Here is a 24,985-nt window from a genome sequence, read left to right as displayed (position 1 = left end):
GTCCCAACACAGCCATAAATAAATAAATAAAAATAAACCCAAAAAAGTTTAAAAATAAATAAAAAATAAAAATAAAAATAAACTCTCTTAAAAAAAAAAAGTTTGCCTCAGACAATGATGGATGCAAATTAAATCAATAAGAAATTACCGTTTTTAACACAAAAATGGCAAAATATTTTTGAACATCATGGTCAGAATGAGAAGAGACAGATATGCTTATAAACTGCTGGTGAATGTATAGCTGGTATAACCATTCTGCAAAGCAATTGAGCAACATATATCAAAAGTCTATAGGAGCCATACTCCTATCGCTGGCAAAACCACTGCTAAAATTTTTTCCCTAAGGAAATAATAAGAGATATGAACAGAGATTTATGCCAAGTTATCCATCACATTCTTCTTCATACCTGGAAAAAACTGAAAACAATCCAAATGTATAAACATGGGATGTGCTAAAATGCATTCGAGGATACCCATGGAATGAAACATTGCACCAACATGAAAATGGTATTTTTGAAGATTTTTTAACAATCTGAAAAAAGACTCAACGTACACTTAAGTATATAAACCATATTCAAGACTGTTCTTTGGTACTATTTCAATTTGGTTTTTAAAGTATTAGCCATAGAGACAGAAAGAAAATATGTCAAAATATGAATTATAGTTATCTCAGATGGGTTTCATTTTCTTCCCTTTTTTGGTATTTTCCAATTTCTCAGCAATGAATATGTATTATTTTTATAATCAGAAAAACCATCAAATTAAAATGAAAACATATTATTATGTTTAAAATTCTGATATTACAGAAATCATATTAGTTCTGCATTTTACGAACTTTTGGGGGTCTTTAGACATTTTTCAAGTAACTACATTTTTTGATGTGATGTTATTTTCTATGATAGGCTGTGGACTAATTAAGCATTCACGTGGCATTTTCATTCAAAATGCAGAAACTGTAACAAGAATATAATTAGACCATATTTTAACTTTCCCGAAATAAGATTAAAAAAATGAACTCTAGACATGATTTCTTAAAAGCAGAGCTAGTTTCCTGGAATAATTGCTCTCTTGAGGGCCTTCTGATGTTGAGGAAAGACACTCTGTACAGAGCAGTCTCCTGGCTGAATCTCCACTCTCACTATTACAGGGACCCCTGGGCATCTGCAGGTCAGAACACTCTTCTGGTTGCAGGTCTTCTTTTCTATTTTGGAACTTCCTTTCATTAAACTAAATATCACGGGTCATATAGCCATTTGCAACTCCCGCCATATCTCAGTCTTTGAAGATTCCCAGTCTCTCCAGGCAACATAGAGATTGATCCTAGGGTAATACATTGATCTAACCTCACCTCTTCCAGGACCCTCTCCCCACTCACTCCAACCCCATTTTTGTCCTTTATCCTCTGGTGGTGTTATTTTTCTCTTGTTGACGTGTCAATATGCCTTTGATCCCATAGTTTTCTACATAAGTCTTTTATGTTTCTCTGCCCCACGTCAACACACATTTCTGAAGCTGCTCCCCTTTTCCACCTTCTTTTAGATCATCACGATGTGGAGGACTTGACCCTACATAGGGTACATTCGCAATCAATGGTTAATTATTGACAATGTTTCTCCGGATTTCCGCCACATTTCCCATTTTCCCAAAACTGCAGGAATAAATACTCACGCAAGGGTTAAGAGCTATCCTTTCCTTACCTGCACCTGTGCACTGCATTTATGGTGGGTGTCTTGATGGGCAGCCGCAGGTCCTTCGTGTAGGCTGCACTGAGGGTCAGGGTGTCACCCTCACAGGTCAGGGAAATCAGGACCAGGCGGGGTTCCTGTCGAGCAGTAACCATATTCCCCTCCTTGTTGATCACAAGCCAAAACCTGCCATTTTCAAAACACAAGGTAAGCATGGCCCACCAGGACAGGCAGCCGGTCTCTGGGGGAGCTTCAGGGATGCACTGTCATCTTTGATTTCCTTGCTGTAAGCCTGGTGTGTGTGAATGTGTGTGTGTGTGTCAGTCTGTCTGCCTGTCCACCAGCTCATCAGCCCAGCAAGACTGAATCTGTCAGTTAATTTCAAAGTGTTTAATAATCACTCGTGCATCGGACAAAATATCTGCAGAACGTTTTGAGCTCCTTGATGGCACAGAAATCAAAGAACTTAATTATACGTCCATCTCAATTGCCAGAAAGTCTGCTCACTTTCATAAACATGCCCTAAGGAGATGATAGGAATCTATCTCGGAGAAAGACGAGGAAGCATGGTGCCTGGCACAAGGAGGCATTCCTGCTGGTGGCAATAACAAGATGTTGCTGTATTGTTCTCAGAGGGTGGAGTCAAGCTGAACAGCCAACAATGCCACTTACACTTTGCCAAATCCACCCCCAACTTTAAAAAAAAAATTAACGTTTCAGTGTTCAGAGCTGTGACTTTTGCAATTTGCCAAAAGGCCTATTGTTAATATGGACAATATTATTTGGCCCAGTACTCAAGGTCTAGAGGTACTTCCCAAAACAAAGATAAATGGAGAAATAAAAGCAATAGAAAGAACTGTTTCCAGTAAAAAAATGATGGGTTTGTAGAGGGGACCTTTCAGCTACTGAGGAAGCTAAACGTTGACATTTTGGTCATTTCCATTCACACTGAATGGAATGATTACAATGATAGAAGTGAGCTTGTGCTTTGGGAATCCAGAGACATAAGAAAAAACTATGGCAGATACTTTAGATCATCACCTCTGGCAGGTCATCGTGGTTGAGTTGTTCAGCTATGCTAGAAAAATAAAGTTAGTGTAAGCCTTTTCCAGAAGGAACACCCTCTGATCAACCCTTCATCCTGGATACAGACAGAGCTCTGCCCTGTCCCAAATCCTTGGTACTAGCACGTGAATATTCTTTCTGGTAATCCTTCCTAGTAATAATGGTAGTCTGATATTTCTAAAATACAAATCTGATCATGTCACCCCCTTCTGCAAACCACATCCCACCACCGCCGCCCTGTGGTTCCTGGTTTCAGAATAAAACTCTAACTCTTCATTCAGCAAGGCAGGCAAGGCCCTTCATCACCCGGCTACCCTCCCAGCCAGTCTCACCACCTGTGCCCTCACACATGCCAGCCTTTCTTTTTCTTTTTAATTTTTTTATTGCGGTAAGATATACACAACATAAAATACTTGGCATACTCTTAGGTACACACCCAGAAGAACTGAAAGCAGGGACTCAAACAGATACTTGGGCGCCAATATTCACAGCAGCCTTATTCACGATGCCGAAAAGTAGAAACAACCCAAATTTCCAACAACAGAGAATGGACGTGAAAAAAATATGACTTTAACCATTTTTAAGTGCACAATTCAGGGGCATTAAATACTTTCATAGTGTTGTGCAACCATCACCACTATGTATTTCCAAAATGTTTTCGTCATCACAAACAGAAACTCTGAACCCATGACGCAATAACTACCCATTCCATTCCCCTCTCTCCCCAGCCCCTGGCAACCTCTAATCCACTTTCTATCTCTATGAATTTGCCTGTTCTAGGTATTTCATATAATTGGAACTATATAATGTTTGTCCTTTTGTGTCTGGCTTATTTCACTTAACATAATGTTTTCAAGATATGTCTGTGCTGTAGCATGTATTAGAACTTCTTTTTGTGGGTGAATAATATTCCAAAGTGTGTATATACCACATTTTCAGTTCCAGCTATGAAGTCCTTCCTGACCACCCCAGTTTCTCGTGCTCCTTCCTCTGTGCTCCCTGGCACTTGTCACATTCAGTCAATTACCACCTCGGACTGCAAGCCTTTGTTCGCTTCTCTCCATCACACTTTTTGATAGTATGCTGACAAAAACAGCTCACGGTTCCACTGTGTCACGAATTGCCCTCAGTCTGGGGAACTGGAAGGGGGAAAAGTTACAGCCCTCATCAGTCCTGTGTGTTACCTACAGAAACTGAGGGCTGGTCTGGGAAGGAGTCTGAAGTGCAGCCTTACACTGAGGCCAAGCCCAAACCCAGAATAGGACAAAGCTGCTTGCTCTGGGCCTTTGAGATCTTCGCAGAACCCCAGGAATTCACACAGGTCGAGACTCCCCAGGTAGGGCATGAATAAAACCCCTATTTACAAAGCACCAGTGTGCTAAAGAAAACAAGAGTCCCGATGCCACTGCTGTGTGGCTCTGAACCTCAGTTTCTTTATCCATAAAAGGGTGCAAGAGAGAATTAGGGAAAATAAAGTATGCAATAGCACTTTTTAAGCTGCAAGAATCTTAAACTTTAATCGTGATTACGATTATGTGCTCCACCTTGGTGAGCTCTTTGAGGGTTTGGATCCGTGGCTCCAAGTTTCCCCAAGTTCTCAAGAGACAGTAAGAATAAACTAGCGGGGACCAATCCTGTGCAGCTCGCCCCTTCCGCTAGACGGAATTGAGTCAGTTTGCTTGCGCACCGGCTGACACCTGGGGACCAATGCCGCACCTCCTCTGGGGCGCAAGCCATAGCCGGAAGGCAGATCGGGACCCTGGGTCTGCTGTTGGGAGGTGACGGCCGGCCCCCTTTTCTCTTCTTCCTTGCCTCTCTCCCGACCCCCGCCAGCTCCCACTTTCTTTGTAAGGGAAGAACTCCGCAGGCCTCCCCCGCTCCCGGGCTCAGCCCTACCTGTCCCGCAGGTGACCGCTGCGCAGCCCCAGGGCCGTGCACTCCGCCGCCTTCACCGACACCCCCTTGCAGGACTTGACGGGGTAGATCCAGAGCTCTGCCACGGTGCCCACCTGCTGCAGCCGCCGGCGCCGCCCGGGCCGCGCGCGACGCCAGGCCACGGCCCCCAGCGCCACCGCGGCCAGTCCCAGCGCGGCGACCCCGAGCCAGCGGGGCCGGGGCTGCGGCGCGGGGAGGCCCAGGCGGGCCAGCGCGGACGAGCCGGCGGCGCCCATGACCCAGCGATCGCGGGCGCGCCGGGGACTCCAGCGGGGCCCACCCGGGACGCCCAACAAGCCAGGCAGGAGCGCGGCCGCCGCCGGGGGCTGCGGGCGGAGGCGCCGCCCTTAACCGGGCGTCCGAGGGGAGGGCGGTTCCCGAATCTCCTTCCGGCCGGAGTATCGCGCGCTGCTCCTGAGGCCTGGCCCCTGGGGCGCTGCGGGTGGGAGGTGGTGGCTCGGCTTCTACGCGGTCTACTGCCCGCCGCCGCCTCCACTTCCGCCGCCTGCTGGCTGCTAGGCGACGTGCCCTCCCCCATGATCGCTACAAGTGAGCAGTTTATTTATTTACGTATTTGTGGCGTTGACTTAAAAAAATGCACAAGGTGAAAGTTGCAAGTTAAGTTTTATTTGGAGCAAAATGAGGACTGCAGCCCGGGAGACAGCGGTTCAGATAACTCTGGAAACTGCTCAGAGGAGGCGAGGGGGCACCCAAGGATACATAGGAGTTTGGCAACAAAGGGCAGGTAGTGTGGAACGTCATAAGATTATTGTTAATTAAAGAAAACCAGTTATCTCAAGTTAAGGAATTTACCCCTTTTCTATGTATGGGCAGATGCAGGAGACTGGGCTCACTGAAATCATTCCTTTGATATGCACCTCAGCTATCTGGGCCAGGATCCTGTATTTTTACATCCTGAGTTTCCTCAGGGCTCCCCGCAGGGAGTGACTGCAGTCTGATGGCTGCTAGATGGCAGGGATCCTCTTCAGCCCTGAGTTTCCTCAGGGCTCACAGGTTCACGTTGGAGAGTTGCAATCGTTGATGACTGTGACATCCTTTGTTTATTGATATGGTAGGAAATATATGCCATTTATAAATATTCCATACCATTTATAAATATTCCATTTATCAGTGGGTTGTTTATTTAACCTAAAACAAACAAAAAAAATTCGCAGGACAAAATATAATTTTGAAATTAGAAATCAGGCAGCGGGCAGATCCCTCTCCTGGAGCTAGGAGCGGGCGGCACCACGTGGCCTTCACAGTGTCCAGCTGCATTAGAAAACCCTAAAGATTCCACACAGAAAAAAAAAAAAAAACTGTTATAATTAATAAATGAATTCAGTTAAGTTGCAGGTCACGAACTCAATATACAAAAATCAGTTGCATATCTATACACTAACAATGAACTATCAGAGAAATTAAGAAAACAATCCTATTTATAACTTACCAAAAAGAGTAAAATACCTAGGAGTTAATTTAACCAAAGAGGTGAAAGATTTGTACTTTGAAAACTAAAACACATTGAAGAAGACACAAATAAATGGAAAGATGCTCTGTGCTCATGGATCGGAAGAATTAATATTATTAAAATAACCATACTACCTAAAGCAATCTGCAGATTCAATGGAATTCCTATCAAAATTCCAATGGCAGTTTTCACAGAAATAGAAAAAACAATCCTAAAATTCGCATGGAGCCACAATAGACCCCGAAGAACCAAAGCAATCTTGAGAAAGAAGAACAAATCTGGACACATCACACTTCCTGATTTCAAACTATATTACAAACCTATAGTAATTAATATAATATAGAGTTGGCATAAAAACAGACACATAGATCAATGGAATTGCTCAACTGAGAGCCCAGAAATAAATTCACACATATCTGGTCAATTAATTTCAACAAAGGAGCCAAGCATAAACAATGCGGAATGGATAGGATAGTCTTTTCAATAAATTGTGTTAGGAAAAGTATGAAACTGAAACTTCTCTTCCCACCCTATCTTACACCATACACAAAAATCAATTCAAAATAGATTGAAGACTTGAATAAAACCTGAAACCATAAAACTCCTAGAAGAAAACATGGGCAGTAAGCTCCTTGACATCTGTCTTGACAATGATTTTTAGATTTAACACCAAAAGCAAGGGCAACAAAAGCAAACATACATAAGTGGGATTACATCAAACTAAAAAGCTTCTGTGCAGCAAAGGAAACCATTAACAAAATGAAAAGGCAACCTATATAATGAGGGAAAATATTTTCAAATCATATCTCTGATGAGGGGTTAATATTCAACATATATAAAGAACACATACAACTCAACAGCAAAAAGAAAAAAGCCAATTTTTAAAATGGGCAGAGGAACTAAGTAGACATTTTTTCAAAGAAGACATACATACAGATGGCCAACAGGTACATGAAAAGGTGCTCAACATCACTAATCATCAGGGAAATGCAAATCAAAACCACAATGAGATATCACTTACACCTGTTAAAGTGACTATGATCATAAAAGAAAGAGATAAGTTTTGGGGAGAAAGTGAAGGAAAGGGAACCCTTGTGCACTGTTGGTGAGAATATAAATTGGTACAGCCACTTTGAGAAAAAATATGGAGTTTCCTAAAAATTTTTTAAATAGAACTACCAAATGATCCAGCAATTCCACTTCTGGGTATACATCTGAAAGAAACAAAATCACTATCGTGAAAAGACATCTACACCCCCAGGTTCACTGCAGCATTATTTACAATCACTAAGACATGTAAACAACCTAAGTGTCCATAGACTGATGAATGGAGAAAGAAGTTGTGGTGTATATATATACAATGGGATATTATTCAAGCATAAAAAAAAAGGAAATCCTGCCATTTGTGACAATATGGGTGGACTTCGAGTGCATTATACTAAGTGAAGTATGTCAGACAGAGAAAGACAAATACAGTATGATTTCACTTATAATTGGAATCTAAAAAACCAAGCTCATAGATACAGAGAACAGATTGGTGGTTGCCAGACATAGGGGTGGGGTGTGCAAAATGGGTGAAGGTGGTCAATAAGTACAAACTTCCAGTTATAAGAAAAATAAGTCCTGGGGATGCAATGTACAGCATGGTGATCATATATAACAATGCTGTATTGTATATTTAAAAATTGCTAAGATATTAGATCTTAAAAGTTCTCATCACAAGAAAAAATATTGTAACTATATGAGGTAATGGATGTTCACTAAACTTATTGTGGTTTCATTCACACACACATATATCATTTCATTTATACATACACATATCATTTCATTTATATATACACATTTCATTTATATATACAGATATCATTTCATTTATACATACACATATCATTTCATTTATAAATACACATATCATTTCATTTATACACACACATATCATTTCATTTATATGTATACATATCATTTCATTTATATGTATACATATCAAATCACTATGTTGTGCACCTTAAACTAATACAATGTTATATGTCAATTAGAAAAATAAAACTATTTTAATAGAGGTCATTACAATAGGGCTCAACTCTGAATACAGCAAAGACATCTGGGGATGTATAGCCAAGGGGCACAGTGAGGGGGTGAGTGGCTGAAAAATTACTAAGCGGAGACATCAAAGGTAGGGATTCTCTCAAAAACTGGGCTTAGCAGGATTCTTGTTAAAACTGGGCTAGGCAGGTCTGACAAGGCTATAGCCAAGGTGGAAGCCCAGTTGAGAAGAGGGCTCAGAGGAGCTTGAGTAAGGTTTGACCAAGGAGAGAGTTGTTCTCAGGCTCAAGCTTAGCACACGGGCCAGGATGGTACAAGACCTCATCAAAATCATCCATGCAGACAGAGGGTGCCTTACATCACAGAAGGGTCAGTTTCCAAAGGACAGTGAATCCTCTTTCCCCAGATGGCAACACACCTCAGGGCCTTTCAGTGCTGAGCAAAGATCTGTCCCTGGACATTGTTCCCCACCATAAATATTTAGGCCTAAACAGAGTATATCTGTCCTTCCTTTCCTCCTCCCACTCCAGGTACGCCCTCCCTCCCCACTCCTGTGAAATCCAGGAACTGAGTTCAGAGCACAGAGGCCAGTACTGCTTCAGGCGTTAGGGCTCTTCAGTGATCTGGCCTCTTCCAGGAATGAGCTGGAGGAAGAAGGGCCTTGCATGAATCTAGCTTCCCCAGAAGAAAGGTTGACTGGTGGTGATGTGCACCATGGGGGGGCGGAGGGGAAGCAGTGGCGGGGTGGCGGGGGGCGGGTTGGGGGGACAGAGTGAACAGCAACACAGCACAGGACGGCCAGGACTTGAGCTCCATATGCTCCACAGAAAGGGCAGCTCAGGGGCACTAAATTTTGTTTACTTCTGTTTACTTCCCTCCCTGATTTCTCTTCGGAAATTTAACAGGAAAAAAAGTTGCTTCTCTACTTTAACGGTTGACTTTAAAGTGAGCATGATTTTTCAATTTCATCATTTCCAAACTTCACCCAGGGATATAGCTAAGTTAACACTTTTACCTCACAGGGTACTGGGAGTGGAGGTGAATTTCAGTCCCAGACCCCAGCAAAGGAGAGTGGAGAAGGAAGCAACAGCTGTTCCTCACAGGGCACCAGGCAGTCCCTGGGCCGTCACTGGCCATCACGCCTCAGACGGGCTATCTGTGTAGGTTATGATGGCCCTACCCCACCAATGACAGGAGGTGACATCTGTGGAGTCTGACTGCATCTCTGCTAGTCTATCAGAAAGGGTAAAGAACAACGAATGACAGTGACTGAAGCTTTAATACAAAATGAGAAAAGCCCTGGAAGCAGACTCAGAAATACCAAAGAAAAAGTACAATTGAGAATCACATTTATTAATATTAAAGAAACCACAAAATTATAAGTGAGTTCATTCATTCTCATATTACATCAGTGAGAATTCTTGTTCTATTCATACCAATAGTTCAAAAATCACTGGCATCTAAAAGAATAGGTTCGTGATTCCATCCTCCTACTCCTACTGTCAAAATTTCATTCTCTTTCAAATCCCATTCTCTTCTTTATCGTACTTGGAATTCATACTTGGTGTATCTGTCAGTTACAATTACTTTTACCTGGCTTAATGGAGGCATAATCAAATATAGAAGCAAAGTCTACAGAATAATTTCCATTCTCAAATAAAACCCGATTCCATAATGGTGGGGTCAAAACCACACAAGCAAAAAGTCAACAGGACTCAATAGCAATGTAAAAACCAATCAGTAAGAATATGTGTGTTAACATGTCACTAATAGGAATTTGTATGTTAACATGTAAAGGCATATTAGGAAACCTGTTGTTTCCCATGTCTCCTAAAACACAGAATGATGGGTAATAAAATATAAGCATTCAAAAAAATTGTGTAGCTTTTTAGCTGATTCTTTAAACTTTTTTTTTACATTCTCTTTTTATATTATTTTCCATTATGGTTTATCACAGGATATTGAATACAGTTCCTTATGGTATACATTAAGACCTTGTTTATCCATTCTAAATGTAACAGTTTGTATCTACCAACCCCAAACTCCCAGTCCATCCCTCTCCCTCCCCGCTCCCCCTTGGCAACCACAAGTCTGTTCTCTATGTCTATGAGTCTGTTTCTGTTTCCTAGATAGGTTCATTTGTGTCATATTTTAGATTCCACATATAAATGATATCATATGGTATTTGTCTATCTCTTTCTGACTTACTTCACTTCATATGATGATCTCTAGTTGTATCCATGTTGCTGTAAATGGCACTATTTTGTCCTTTAAACTTTCTTTATTCCTCAATATTAATGTCAGGGATTGGAGAAGTGCAGTAGCTACCACACATTAATTTTATCGGCAATTTTATTTATTTTAAAAGTCTTCATTATCTAAAATCTACATATGTACTTATTCCCAAATCACCTCTCATACTTTCCTTGCATCAACTCAGAGCATCCGTTAACTCCAAAAAGAGATTCATTTCTACGATAAAGATGGTCACAGGCTGGGTAATAAGAATTTGCCCAGGTGGTGCTGCTGTGGTCATTAAAATCTGGATCAGTGCCTCCGGGATGCTGAAACCTGAAAAAATTGTAAGAATCTCTACTTATCTGGCTGTTTCTCTTACCAGTCATAAATAACTTAAACATGCACAAACCAGGCACTTATTGAGGTTAAAATGCACAAAATATAAACTATGTCTTGTACCAAATTACCTTGGCAAAGGCCAGAGCCAGGGATCTCTCTCTCATATGACAGGTCGGGGTGCAGATGGGAAGAACCCTTTGGAAAGCAATTGGTCAAGATGCTAAAAAATATGCCGATACCCCATGAGGCAATAATTCCACCTTTAGAAACCTAACTTATAGGAAAACAATTTTAAAATGCTCTGCGTATAACGGCATATACTAGAATATTATTGATAACAAAATTGGGTATAGTTCGAGTGTCAAATACTGTAAAATGGTGTTTAAACAGTGTCACGTAATGTTACGAAGCCATCAAAAATGACATTTTAGGACTTCCCTGGTGGCGCAGTGGTTAAGAATCTGCCTGCCAATGCAGGGGACACAGGTTTGAGCCCTGGTCCGGGAAGATCCTACATGCCGCGGAGCGACAGAGCCCGTGCACCGCAACTACTGAGCCTGCGCTCTAGAGCCCGCGAGCCACAACTACCGAGCCCACGTGCCGCAACTACTGAAGCCCGCGGGCCTAGAGCCCGTGCTCCACCACAAGGGAAGCCACCGCAGTGAGAAGCCCACGCACCACAAAGAAGAGTAGCCCCCGCTCGCCGCAACTAGAGGAAGCCCACGCGCAGCAATGAAGACCCAACACAGCCAAATTAAAAAATAAATAAATAAATAAATTTATTTATTTTTTAAAAAATGACATTTTAATAGGTTGGAGGACTATGAAAGTGCTTATGATACCTAGTTTGTAATTCATAGATACATATTCATAAGCTCATAGTTCAGAGATATACATATATATGTGTGTGTACATATAATCATATGATATGTGGGCAGGGAATGTTGCCTGCCCTTCCAGTAAACAAAAAATGTTGCCCACCATTCTGGTTCTATGAGGATCAAGCCAACAGCAGCTGCAGAAGCCCAAGGAAGGTGTGCCCTGAGGAGAATTCAGGATGGAGAAAAACAGAAGGCGTTCTGTGCTTTGAATACTGGCCCTAGAGCATTAAGATGCATAACTAAGGAATAATTTCAATGAGCCCAGACTCTTGCACCTTCCCACAGGCAGAAAAGCACTCAAATCATTAACTTGAGATGTGTACTCTTTGTGATGAGCAGTCACCTTTTGAAGTTCGACTACATTTTCTTTTTTCCCAGCAAAATACTCATATATATCCTGGCTTCTCCCTGATCTCTTCAGAGCAGTTCCTCAGAGCTAGCTCAGAGGCTGTCTCCCAGGCTATAACCTCAGTAAAATCCCCCAATAAGACTTAACTCACAACTTTTAGGTTGTGTATTTTTCTTCAGTCGACAGATACGTATTTGTATATATATAAATTATATATAATATATATCTGCATTATATATGATATATAATCATACAGATCATGATATACTATAGATCAGGGCTACCTTAAACAGACAAAAAACAAACCAAAATAAAATTTACAAGTGGTAACAATGGGTGATTTTTTCTTCTACATTTCTGGTGTCTTCTAAATTTGCTGTGATGAATATGAATTGCATTTATAATGGAACAGACAAACTTTTGTATAATTATATTTTAAATGGATTTAAAAAAACAACTCAAGTAACCCTGGTGCAAGTATTAACAGCTATTTTTCTTAATGGCTTTAATCAACCTGTTGGATAAAGGAGACCCTCCAGAATCAGAAACTACAGTAGGCTCACAATCAAAGTAGGGGAGCAACGTTGTTATTTGTAAAGCCCAACAGAAATGCCCACCAGAGAGGAAACCTCTCGGTGCCCCGGGGGGCGGGCAGCAGGGATGACCACATTCCCCGGATGGGACTCTGAGGGGCTGGCACTCAGGGTGCTCATGGGGTAGAAGAAAGTTCAGAGCAGAGAAGCAGGAGAGAGCCATCGGGAAGCGCTCAGGGTTTGGCAGGGGAGTGGTGATAAAAAAAGCTGAAAAGTGATTTAAAAGAGCTGAAAAGGAGCTTAGGACCAAAGGGCAAATAGCACCCTCGTCATGCTGAGCATCTGGGCACGCCACCCTGCCTCTCCACGCCCGTGACCTCCACCCCATTTAAATCACATGCTGTCACCCCTGCCTGGCCTTTCCCCTCCCCTCTCACCTGTCTCCTGTCCATTCCACACATGGCTCTCAGGACGATCTTCCAAAAGCACCGTTTTGATCATGATTTGGACTTACACAGTTTCCACAGTGACCTTTACCGGCAAACTAACTTTCAAGAACCTATAATAGGCTTCAAGCCTCCTCTTGGTCAGCTGACCTATCTGAGACTTTGTTTCTTGCCCCTGAAAATGCTGATTATCACATCTATCTCACAGAGACCCTAGAAGGACTACAAAAGATAACACATTATCTTAGGCTTTCTAACACAAGGGCTTTGGGAGCTAAGACGATTGGAAACGGCTGAATGTGAGTGAAACACAGGTGTTCCTCACCTCCGTCCACTGCAACACAACAGGATCTGATTTTGAGGAGGTTTGAGACTGAGCAATACAGAGGACCGCTAACTGTTAAGGTACCTCAGAGACCATTGGGTCCTTCAAATGCAGACAACATGTGAAAGATATTGGCTCAGGTACCCATCCAGGTCCTGTGAATGGCAGCCTGACCAGCAGGGACACAGGATCAGTTCCACTCAAGCTAGATGACTCAGGCTTGGGTCCGTTTTCCCCAGATGCTTTTAGAAATAGTAGGCACTTGGGACTTTCACAATTTTTTTCTCCAGCATTTACTGTATTTCAGCAAATCCAAGATACCTCAACCCTAAGATACATTATTCTGTGCACACCAAGGTTTTTCTAGTAGACACCCTGAAATGTTATAAGAAGCTTTCTGATTTCAGAGGTTTTAAGACGTGGGGAAAATAGGCATCCTCAGACTGATGAAATATCTAATATGTAACATGTATGTATGATGTAATATGAAAGATGTAATATGGTTATGTACATGTCTGACCATAGCCAGGAGAAGTTTCTTTCTTTTTTGCCCAGCCTGTCTCATCTTTCTATTCACTATGGCACCTGAGACTGGGCCCTACATGGAGTACTTGTTGCAAAGATGACAATAAAGATCGTAGCTAATATGTATGGACCACTTTCCATGTAATGCTACAACTTCATATGAATTAACCCTCAGAATAACTTGTATTGGTTGTTTTGGTGAGTACTATTTTTAATCCCACTTTGCAGGTAAGAGTACTGAGGCTTAGAGGGACAGAGGGATTAAATAACTCAACAGAGTTAGGAAAGGGAACTGCTAGGATTATAAACCCAAGTCTGCCTAAGGATCGATCGCGACTGTCTAAACCACTGTGCCACGTTGTCCTGAAGGATGGTCAGGCAAGAAGGTGTGAAAGCCATGTCGGAATTAAAGAGAAGAATGGTCAAGAGTTTTGGAGATGAAGGGACTTTAAGATCGGGGTTATGGATTTTATGAGAAGAGTTACTTATAATCTTCAATTTGAGGTCTTCTGATTGACTTTCTCATTCCTATAATTTGGGGGGTAGGCATTACGCTCCAGGAGTCTGAATTTTATTTGGCCCAATGAACTCAACGTGAGAACACTGTTTTCTTCCTTAAGATTCAGAATCCAGGGACCTTGTTGCACCGATTTTTTTAACACTTTAAATCATATTTTAAAAATACATTTGATAACAAGCATTTGATTTAACATATTTCCCCCAAGTTGACTTTGAATAGTCTATACATTTCCCCTTCACTTTTCTATCACAGACACAAAAAATAAATACAGAACTCTCCAGAACCGCTCACCTTCACTTTCTTATTCCTTCATGATATTCCCTAATGAACTGGGACCCAAACCTGTCTTTCTGCTGGGGCTCCTGCATCCACATTTTATAATTGGATGGGAAAGTGAGGTGGAGGAGGCTGCAAGAATACTGATTGCTGCGGGGAATAAAAATAAAGGGCATTTTCCAGCTCCAAAGATCAGAGCACAAACTGTTCATTCTCCCAAGAGTTAAAGTAGCAAAACGTAAAAGCATCTCAACACAAGAAATTGTGGCCATGGCTTCAAGGCACTGCATTCCAGAAGCAAAGATTGCCCTTTACCTAGTGGATCTGTCACTGTACCATCTGGTACACGGGGTCACCAACTTTCAGGCTTCCAATTTTTTCCACCGAATAATACATCCCAAAAAGTGGGGATGACTGGTAAATTGGCTTCTCGGAAGGATCACACAGGCGGTAGCTGAAAGAAGCAAAAATTCACCCTTAGGCACACAGAGGAAATAATCTAAGTGCTCTCAGTGGAATTCAAGCGTTCATTCTCAGGTTCTGTATAAATAAGCAGCAAGCCTTTTCTAAAATGTGGACAGAGAAGTCTTGGCAATTAGTCAAACTGCAAATAATCCTGGTTTTTCTAGAAGTATCCTGAGAGTCTAAACAGCTTTTCTATGGCTTCGTTTTGAGCCCAAAAGAAGAAACTTGTACGTGTTACTTAAAATAAATACTTTGTTTGCATGTGTACTTCCAGCTTCACAACTCATGGAAATAAATGCCCGTACAATCTCAAAATGGACCTGCCCTGAACTCCAGGCTTCCTCAACAATTCTCATATTCTTGCTATTGATTCTATCAAATAAATGTGAGTTGCAATAAAAATAAAATGACTCGAGGTCTTAATTTGGAAATACACATGTAAAGGTTATTAAAAATTGATGTGAGAGAGACAAAAATTGCAAAATGTAGGATTATACAATTAAAAATTTGTCCAAAGCACTCGAAGATCCATCTAGAAAAAAAAAGAGAAAGCCACAAGTACTCACGTACATTAAACAACAGACACAAAACGAGCAGAGAGCAGAAAGTTGCCCAGACAGAGCACCTATGGCCATAAGCAGTTCAAAGGATGGGGATAATATAAAAATACACTGGACACGTGGATGTTCTACCTTTTCAGGGTTTCCAGTGGCTCCTTCCTGTTGATCACTCCGGTATCTGGGTCCACCGTGGTCATAATGCACCTGTCACACAATAACAAAGGGTTAGGGGACAGTTAAGAACCATTGAGCATGCCGCGCCCCAGAGAGTCCTTACCTGGGACAAGCCAAGACCTTTTTCATTTCTACGTCGCCAATGAGGAGTTCACCCCAGGTGTCCTAGGAGAAAAGGAAAAGGTATTTTTTGAATTAAGGCTTCAACAGTCTTTATAGCAGTTTATTCTTTGGCTGGTCCTATGAAGCTAGCAGAAGAAAGCAGTGCAAGAGGATGCCACGAAGTATTCCCCCAAAAGGACTTAAATGGAGGCAGTGTGTTGGTGAGACCAGGATCTAGCCCTTGACTTGGTCTCAGGAGCCTGCCCCTTTCAGCACAGCAAAAATAGATCTTCTCTAGGGGGTAGTTTGCCATGAGGACCGTAAACAACTCCAGGTCAAGGTAATGATATATAATGAGAAGCGGAAAGCTTGCAAGACTGCCCACTCTTTCCTTTTGCTAAGCTACAATGGAAGCTTTCTTTGTTCTTTGATGAGTGGGACATGACCCAAGAAAAGTCAGTTCTGAGACTCATCCATCCAGCACCTCCACCTCCGCAGAGCGGCAGCCTGCCCCCGGCTCTGGCCAGTCACGGCCGCCGGCCCTGCTTTGCTTTCCCACCCTTGAACCGTGGTAGGTCCTGCCAACATCTGCCTCAGGGCTTCCATCAAACCTCACGACTTTGAGGGAGGTACTCTTATGGTCTCATTTTTACACAAAGATAAGGAGGCAAAGAGAGATTAAAAACTTTTCTCAGGGTTGCAGCAGCTAGGTTTGAAAACCTTTCTGATTCTGAAGCAGGACTTTTAAACACCCAGCTTCTAACTCTACCTATCTATATATCTATCTACACACACACATACATACATACATATATACACACATATATGGAGGTTATACAGATTACATTATATATACATATATACACATACATATACATATATATACGAGGAGGGTATGTTACAGGTCTCTCTTACTAACAGGAAAGCCATCTATCTGCAAAGCTTGAATTTCACAGGACAATCCTTTGTCCAGGCCGCCAGAGGAGAGGCGGGAGGCATCGGGGAATGGGGCTTCACTCCAGGCTCCAAAAACCAACAGTACTTATAACTAGATGCAAAAAAAAAAATGACCCTTGAAAAATTGTTTCCTGATCTCAACCCACGTGAGGTTTTCGGAGACCGTGGGTCTAACGGATTTGGTGAGAAATCAGCCTCCAAGTGAGGCAATGAGGCATCTATTCCTCTCACCCGCTGGGCTCACTCCCCCAGGGACAGCAGAGGAGAGCAGTCTGTCCCCACCGGAAGCAGGGCAGAGCAGGGCGTGGGGCCTCTCATGTAACATTTCCCCCTCGCCACTGATGACCAGGCGCCAATCATGCTAGGGTCCTCCTTCAGGGATACACTAACCCCCCAGGGCCTATAGGGGTGATTCAGCCAAGGCACCAAAGGAAGTCCAGTACCTAACTGGGTCTTCCCAACTCAGAAATCTCCTGCGGGATATGACTGAAGTAAGGAGGCCTCTGTGAATGCCCTGGGTTCCCAACCATCATTTATGAAACTGTTTCTGTGCGGAAATAAACTCCGCGTTCCAAACAACCCGTTGAGGGCTGAACTATGTAACCCTTGTAAAAGGCAAACCCACATCACGTAAAACGGAATCTCTATAGCCTAGCCAGGACTTTTTACAAGCAATGTTCAAACGCAAAACTGCAAGACAGCCGTAGTGCCTAGCTAACCTCCTGGAGGAAGGTGGAATATGACCAGTAATAACAGCTCCTGCCTTGGGAAGTGATGGGTCTTGTGGTACCCTGGCCTGGAAGCGGCTAAAAAGGCTGGACGCACTTCGCCACACGGGGGCGCTGCGGCCACAGGAACGTGAGCCCATCAGGCAGCCCGGGCCGAACCTCGCCCCCCGTCAGCTTTCCAAGTAGCCCCCCACCCCCGCTAACGTTCAATTTCTTTTTACAAGGGCTGAGCAATCTCATATTTCAAAACAACGTTATCTGTGAAAAGTCGGCCTCGTGACTAGGATATAAAGCAGGAAGTCTGAAAAGTTCAGTTAGGTTTCCTAGTTTAACAAAACATTTAATCTGCTCAACGCTATTACACAACTGAAGTACCCAGTTTAGAATAACAAATTACCCGTTTTCATATGAATTGTATGAAGCCCCCCAAATGCCAGTTCTAATTACCTCCTAAAATATTAATCAGTTTATATGATAACATCACCCATCCTGATCTGATTGTCAGCATTTTTGTGTAAAGCCTTATTTGCAGTAAAAAAAAAATGCACTAAGCACATTAATTTAAATGAAATTATTAATTATGTTATTAGAGAAAATAATAATACATTTTAAATTATTTAAAAAATAAATTTAAATTAAATAGTATAGGAAATTAAATTTTCTGTTACATTCTACTAGGCACCCGAAGTGTCTTCCCTAAGCACAGAAACAGCTCCAAGAGCTTACAGCTCCCCCTGCTGGTAAGCAGCCTCTCTGCAGTCTGGCAAAATCCAGGCCATTTAGAACGAACACAGAAAAAACCATGGAGTTTTTGAGATGGAAGAAGAAAGGAAAGGAAGAAAGAAAGCAGGGAGAAAGGGGAAAGTACTATACATAAAGGGCTCAGCTTGTGGAAGAATCCTGAGAATTTACTATTAATTTGCAGGCATTTTGTAAACACTAAATTAAGACTACATGGTTTCCTATCACAAGAAGCATCCAGAGAAAGACATAAAAGAAGGGCTTGGAGTGGTTGGTGAGGAACACACAGAACAGCACAGGGGAGGAGGTCTGTTTATTGGAGACCTTCACTGGAGTGCATATGGGCATGTGCCCAGAAAAACACTAAAGGTACGCCAGGAGATTAATCTCTCTCTCTCTCTCTCCATATGGCTATACACACACAGCTATATACACATATTTAGAGAGAGGTAATAGCTATATAGAGAGAATATTTATCCATCATTCTCTATATATGTTATGGTTCTCTATATGTTCTATGATTATATACATATATACTTGTGGCTATACATACACATGTATACATGGATATATACATATATTTGTAGAGAGGAAATAGATATATATCTATATATTCCATCTTTTTCTATGGATATATATATAGAGAGAGAGAGAGAGAGAGAGGAGAGTGCCAGGTGAGAATGGAGGCCCAGGTAAGCTCTTGAATAACCAACTAACCATAGACAGACAAGACATTTGAAAGTAAGAAGGAAAGACAGAGGGCAAAAGCCTGAGTGGGTCTGCTGTTCCGTGATCTACAAAGGAATTCTTCTGAAGAGCACAGATCAGATCAGCAATTCTAATCAGACCAACAGCTACAGAGCCTTTGGGCACCTACACCTCAGGCCCTGCTCGCCTACTACCACCTGAGCCCTTCCCCTCCCAAATCTCAGATACATGAATGGTGCTTTCCTTCCGCTACTCCTGATTCTTTAATGGCTACTCATCAGTAGCCAGTATACTGTGTCATACATACAATTGTTAGAAGAAGTTTTAAGCTATGTTAGGATAATTCGAAGGAATGAATAAGTAAATTAAAAAAAATTTTTTTTGTCTAGAAATCTTTAAGTAATTTTCTGGCTTGGTATCAGTGACTGGACAAGATTACCATAGGCTCAGAAAGTCATCTACTAGAGGCTGGCTATATGCATGCAGACTTACTGTTTGGGCATTAGAAAGGAGGGTGTGAATCTACATTTATTAACGCTGAATAATGTTCAAGATGTTGCTGAGGGAAAAAGGCACACCTAGATATATATACTACATGTAGGATGATTCCATCTATGTTAAAAAAATCTGTATAAATACCTGTGTGTATATATTTATAGCAATATATTTGGAAGGCTCCTCAAGTTTAAATAGTATTATTTGCTTTTTATAATAAATGTTTCTTTTATTTTTTTATTTTACTTTTTATACGAAGCATTATAATCCCAACAACACATTTAAAAAAATCATTTTAGTCTAGAAAGTTTCTCAGATTCTTTCTGACAACAAATACATGGTGTCTTATCCAACACCAATTCTGCAATTCTTTGACACCAACTGCTGTCCAACAATTTAACTCAATTCTGATACTAACTGCTGTGAGTTAGCACAGACCCCATGGGTTCAGGGCTCAGTCCCACAAGACTACCCCACTTCAGATGCCAGCTGCAAGTCCCAAGTCTCCCATACTTCTGACCACCCAGCTATAAATCAAGGGTTCCCATGACCCCCTCTGAGGTTCCATATTTTGCTAGAAGAGCTCACAGAATTCAGGAAAGTGCTTTACAATTACCAGTTTATTATAAAGAATACAATTCAGGAACAGTCAAATGGAAGAGATGCACAGGGCAAGGTATGGGGGAAGGGCACAGGCAGAGCTTCTGTGCCATCCCCAAATGCACCGCCCTCCCAACACCCTGATGTGTCACCAATCAGGGAGCTCCCCAAACCCCATCGTTTAGGTGTTTTATGGTGGTTTCATTACTTAGGCATGATTGATTAAATCATTAAACTCAACCTCCAGCCCCTCTCCGCTCCCTGGAAGTCTGGGGTGGGGCTGAAAGTTCCACACTGTAATCATGTCTTGGTCTTTCTGGTGACCAAGCTCCCTCCTGAAGCTATCGACCTGCCTCACCCATCCTGACACTCATCTCATTACCATAAACTTAGGTGTGATTGAAAGGGGCTTGTTATTAACAAAAAACGTTCCTATCACCCTTGTCAGTCAGGAAATTCCAAGGGTTTTAGGAGCTGTGACAGGAACAGGGGACAAAGACCAAATAGATATTTCCCATTACACCGCACAGTTAAGCTATCTCAATCCAAAATCTGTTTCTCTATTTCTAAGGTACACAAGCAAAATGATATTCTTTAATGTCCTGTTTGAATCTCCCTATAAAGAAACCCCATGGCATTCTTCCTACAACGAGATCCCTATACACACACATACCTTGCACTGCATGCTCCTCTCTCTGGGCTCCAGAGAAACATAACATGGTTATGTTCCCAGTACCACAGCCCTTCTCCTACATCCTGCTTCGTCCTGAGACCCTTGTAGGCAGACACAGTGAGGTCACTTTGGTAATTTTAGCATCCATCTCAGAGATTAGCACCCAGGAAGCCCTCAATAAATGTTTGTTGCCAAAAGGAATGTTCCAGAATCTTGGTTATGATATGAACTTGCAGGAAATGTTTCCTTAGCCGAAGTAAAACTCGACCTCATGGTCAAACTTCCTTCACAGACTGACTAACACTGGATGCGATACACTGAGAATCACCAACTTACATGAGACGTGACTATTCACTTACCAGATAAGTAAAGATTATTGGCATCAATGCTGGCAGGAGTACAAGAAAAGGGGCATACTTCCACTGAGCTTGTGGGAATATAGATTGGTGCAGGGTTTCTGCAAAGCAATTTGGCAATGTATATGGAGAGCCTTTAAAGTGCTGATTCAGCATTTCTGAAGAGTAAATTTAGAAATGTAGACAGAGACTGTTTTACAGAGCTGTTCATTATTCATGTAAGGGGAAATGGAAAATAGCCTAAATGCCCGATGATACAGGAATGGCTAAATAAGTTATTGCATAGTTCTGTGATGCACTAATATGGAACTATGAAAACTATGCTGATGAGGAATTTGTAAAGATAAGAGATGTGTTTGCCACATGCCATGAAGTGAAAATGGTGGAATTCAAAATGATCTATACAATATCATACAAACAATATTGGAAACACAATAAAATGTTATTGCTGGCTACTTTTTGACAGTAGGATGGTGAGGGAGTTTTACTCCTTTAAATTTTTCTGTATTTTTCTAACTGTATACAGAGGATGTGGTACTTTAAAAAATTACTTTTATAATCAGAAAAAAATTAACTGTATCTTAAAAAGATTCTTGAATTAAATCATCAAGAAGCTTTCTACTTCTCTGCAGCCCTGGTTCCAGATGCCCTCAAGGCTTTCTCCTGACCCCGTGTTTGAGCAACCCCGTGCAAAGAAGTAAATCACTTCATCCTCACAGCGGCTGGTGTATGCTCCTACAGAATTACAGGAGATTCATTTCTGTTAACCTAAATGCATAATAAATGTGCCAGGAGGAAGTTGCTCTTTGGAGGCACTTGGACTTGGAAAATCCAGGCAGGAGGGAAGGACTTCCTAAAGCTGGATAAAGCCAGCAAAGCTAGCTTCCGTTCCCTGGAGGGGTCACCTACTTTTCGGAACACCAGTAACAGGCTACAAAAAAGGAAAGAAGAGACCTTGAGATGTGGCTCTTTCTCTCTCTCTGATGTGTATTCACGGAGGGATACTTTGCGGGGCTGTTGTGGCTGCTCGTGTCCCATCCACACGCCAGGCTCCTCTCAGGGAGGTTAGGGTCCTGAGGATTCCAGTGCTTCATGGACAGTACGAGATCCTAGTCTCCCCTTGGGGTTCAGCTTCTGACTGAGATGCTGGGGGTCCCACACCCACCAACAGCAGAGTCTGGGAGAGGCAGCCGCCAGCCCTGATTCCCAAGGGCAGCAGCCTGGGCTGCTCTTCAGCATCTGGGTCCAGGTGTGTGAATCTCAGCCTTCAGGAGGACATGGAGGGAAAGGGTTGGGTGTATGGGGGGGTGGGTCCATCCGATGACTCCTACCCGCCTCTGCAATACCTTCTCTGCTTCAACATCTGTCTTCGATGGGCTCATCTCTAGGGTTGTTTTGTAAAGCACATGGCCACTCCTTACTCGTGATGTTCAAATGTGTATGTCTGTGCGATCATACCTGCTCAAAGGGAATACCCATGTACTATTGTCATCGAAGGCTTTTATTTCCTCCTTGATCTGAAAAATAACATACTTAGAGGTGGGTAAGATATGATGAACAAAATTCAATGGTCACATCCCTGCCCCTTGTTGAATTCAGTTCAACAAGATCTTACATACTCAAGGGCTTGTGCATTCAGGACCAAGGATAAATGAGAAAAAGCACAGTGAGGCGAGTCTTGAGAAATAGACCTCATGCAATTGTTAGGAAGATTAAAACGTGTTTGTTAACTTACTTTTCTTTAAAAGTTGGAATATAGTATGTGCAACATTAGTGTTTGTTTTTAAAAAAGCCAACTAACATATATCCAGAAAAACTCTAATTAGAAAAGATACATGTACCCCAATGTTCATTGCAGCACTATTCACAGTAGCCAAGACATGGAAACAACCTAAGTGTCCATTGACAGATGAATGGATAAAGAAGATGTGGCACATATATAGAATGGAATATCACTCAGCCATGAAAACAAATGAAATAATGCCATTTGCAACAACATGCATGGACCTAGAGATTATCGTACTTAAGTGAAGTAAGTCAGACAGAGAAAGACAAATATCATATGATATCACTTAAATGTGGAATCTAAAATATGATACAAATGGACTTATTTACGAAACAGAAATAAACTCACAGACATAGAAAACAAACTTATGATTACCAAAGGGGAAAGGGAGGGAGGGATAAATTAGGAATTTGGGATTAACAGATACACACCACTATGTATAAAATAGATAAACAACAAGGTCCTACTGTAGAGCACAGGGGACTATATTCAATATCTTATAATAAACTATAATGGAAAAGAACATGAAAAAGAATATATATATACATATATGTGTGTATAACTGAATCACTTTGCTGTACACCAGAAACTAACACAACAGTGTAAATCAATTATACTTCAATAAAAAAAAGCCAACAAAAGAGGTCATGTCAGAGAGGGGGTCTGAGAGACCTTTGTGGTAAAGTACCTTTTTGACCACACACACACACACACACACACACACACTCACACTCACACATTAACAGAGAGAAGAAAAAAGCAACAGGAATTGTACAACTCTAGGGCTGCAAAGAACCTTTAAAACCCTTTAGTAAAACTTGTCCACTTTAAGATCAGAAAATGATGCTCAAGCAGGTTAAGGTCAAGCTCACAGAGACAGAAGGACCATGTGGCCCTCCTGGTCTCCAGCCACGTGCAGCTCCTGCTGATTAGCACCTTGCTCCCAAGGAAAACCCCAGGCCAGAGGGTCTCTGCCCTGGCTCAAGCCAGAGTCACCAGGGGGCTTTACAAAGCTCCTCTGCTCAGACTGCAGCTGGGACCCGGGATGGGGATTGTTCCAGTGTGGGAACCACAGCCCAAGCTGATCTCTACGCATTCCCTCCCACTCTAAGTCCACTTGTCTTCCTGCTGCGGGCTTTCAGGGGTGTTTCATTTACTGTGTGGGTGCAGTGATGGAAAGGGCGCTGTGAGGCTGTACAGAAGCCCCAAGAAGCGTCCTCCAGTTTGTCCTTGATACGAGAGGGGCCAAAGTTCTCTAGGGTTTGGCTTCACATGCTTCTGTTCTCTCTTTCTCAGCCCCTAAAAGTCTCTGTGGCAAATATTTCGAGTTACTGAGATGGAAACAAAAAAAGCAAATGTATAAGGAGATCTCCTTAAGTAAAGGCACTAACTCCATTGGCAAATTCTTCAGGAATGTGACTGTATTACTGCTCCCTCCACCCAGGACTCCTGTCTCCCATGTGCTCATGATGTTAGCTTTTCTAAATCAGGACTAATTTACCTGAGGTCCTTGCTTGAGGCTCCTATCAAAGTGGGGATGTCAGAAAAGCTCCCCAGATGAGAACAGGGACCCCTTACTTGAAAGGCATGCTATAAAGGGATGAGGGAAGCCCCTGCAGACCACCACATGCGTACAACACCGACAGTAAACCCTAAGGTCAACTTTGGACTTTGGGTGATTATGATGTCAGTATAGGTCCATTCTTGGTTAAAAAAAAAAAAAAAATGTATCTCTCTAGTGAGTGATGTTGATAATGGGGGAGGCTACACGTGTGAGGGCAGGGTGTATATGGGAAATGGTCAACTAGAGATAAGAAGCATTGGTCAATCTTATTACTTTCAAACTTGATTGCTCTACGTTCCCAGAATTCAAACACACTACACTGGACCAAAGGAAGCCGCTTTTTAAAATCTGCTTACTATTCTGAGTTACACGGTAAAAGTACAAAGTGCTTTGGGTCACAAAGAGTAAATGTTGCACAATGCATCCTCTTATCACTCTATGATTC

General features: G+C 42.1%; 2 protein-coding genes across 5 annotated transcripts in view; both read right to left on the bottom strand.

Moving 5' to 3' along the window:
- MTARC1 (mitochondrial amidoxime reducing component 1) overlaps window positions 1-5,145 on the bottom strand; it is a 31,869-nt gene extending 26,724 nt beyond the window's left edge. For 2 of the 4 annotated variants that reach the window (XR_014245537.1, XM_082395155.1), the window contains exons 1-2: window positions 4,647-5,145; window positions 1,698-1,871 (exon numbers count right to left, since the gene is read on the bottom strand). Coding sequence is in view for 3 of the 4 variants with exons in the window: in XM_082395155.1 (XP_082251281.1) it covers window positions 1,698-1,871; window positions 4,647-4,921 (449 nt within the window). In the remaining variant the exon portion in view is untranslated. The remainder of the gene's footprint in view (window positions 1-1,697; window positions 1,872-4,646) is intronic. The other 2 variants (XM_082395156.1, XM_082395154.1) reach the window with 2 other exon arrangements.
- Window positions 5,146-9,531: 4,386 nt separating this feature from the next.
- Window positions 9,532-24,985, bottom strand: part of MTARC2 (mitochondrial amidoxime reducing component 2) — a 33,867-nt gene continuing 18,413 nt past the window's right edge. Inside the window, exons 5-8 of the mRNA XM_082395183.1 lie at window positions 15,934-15,995; window positions 15,789-15,860; window positions 14,947-15,085; window positions 9,532-10,770 (exon numbers count right to left, since the gene is read on the bottom strand). Coding sequence (XP_082251309.1) covers window positions 14,959-15,085; window positions 15,789-15,860; window positions 15,934-15,995 — 261 coding nt within the window. The 3' untranslated portion in view covers window positions 9,532-10,770; window positions 14,947-14,958. The remainder of the gene's footprint in view (window positions 10,771-14,946; window positions 15,086-15,788; window positions 15,861-15,933; window positions 15,996-24,985) is intronic.

This window comes from Balaenoptera borealis (assembly GCF_965194805.1).
Source record: "Balaenoptera borealis genome assembly, chromosome: 1".
In the NCBI taxonomy this organism is placed as follows: Eukaryota; Metazoa; Chordata; class Mammalia; order Artiodactyla; family Balaenopteridae; genus Balaenoptera; species Balaenoptera borealis.
Note: the sequence above shows the minus strand (reverse complement) of the source record. Positions and strands in the feature narration are given on the sequence as shown.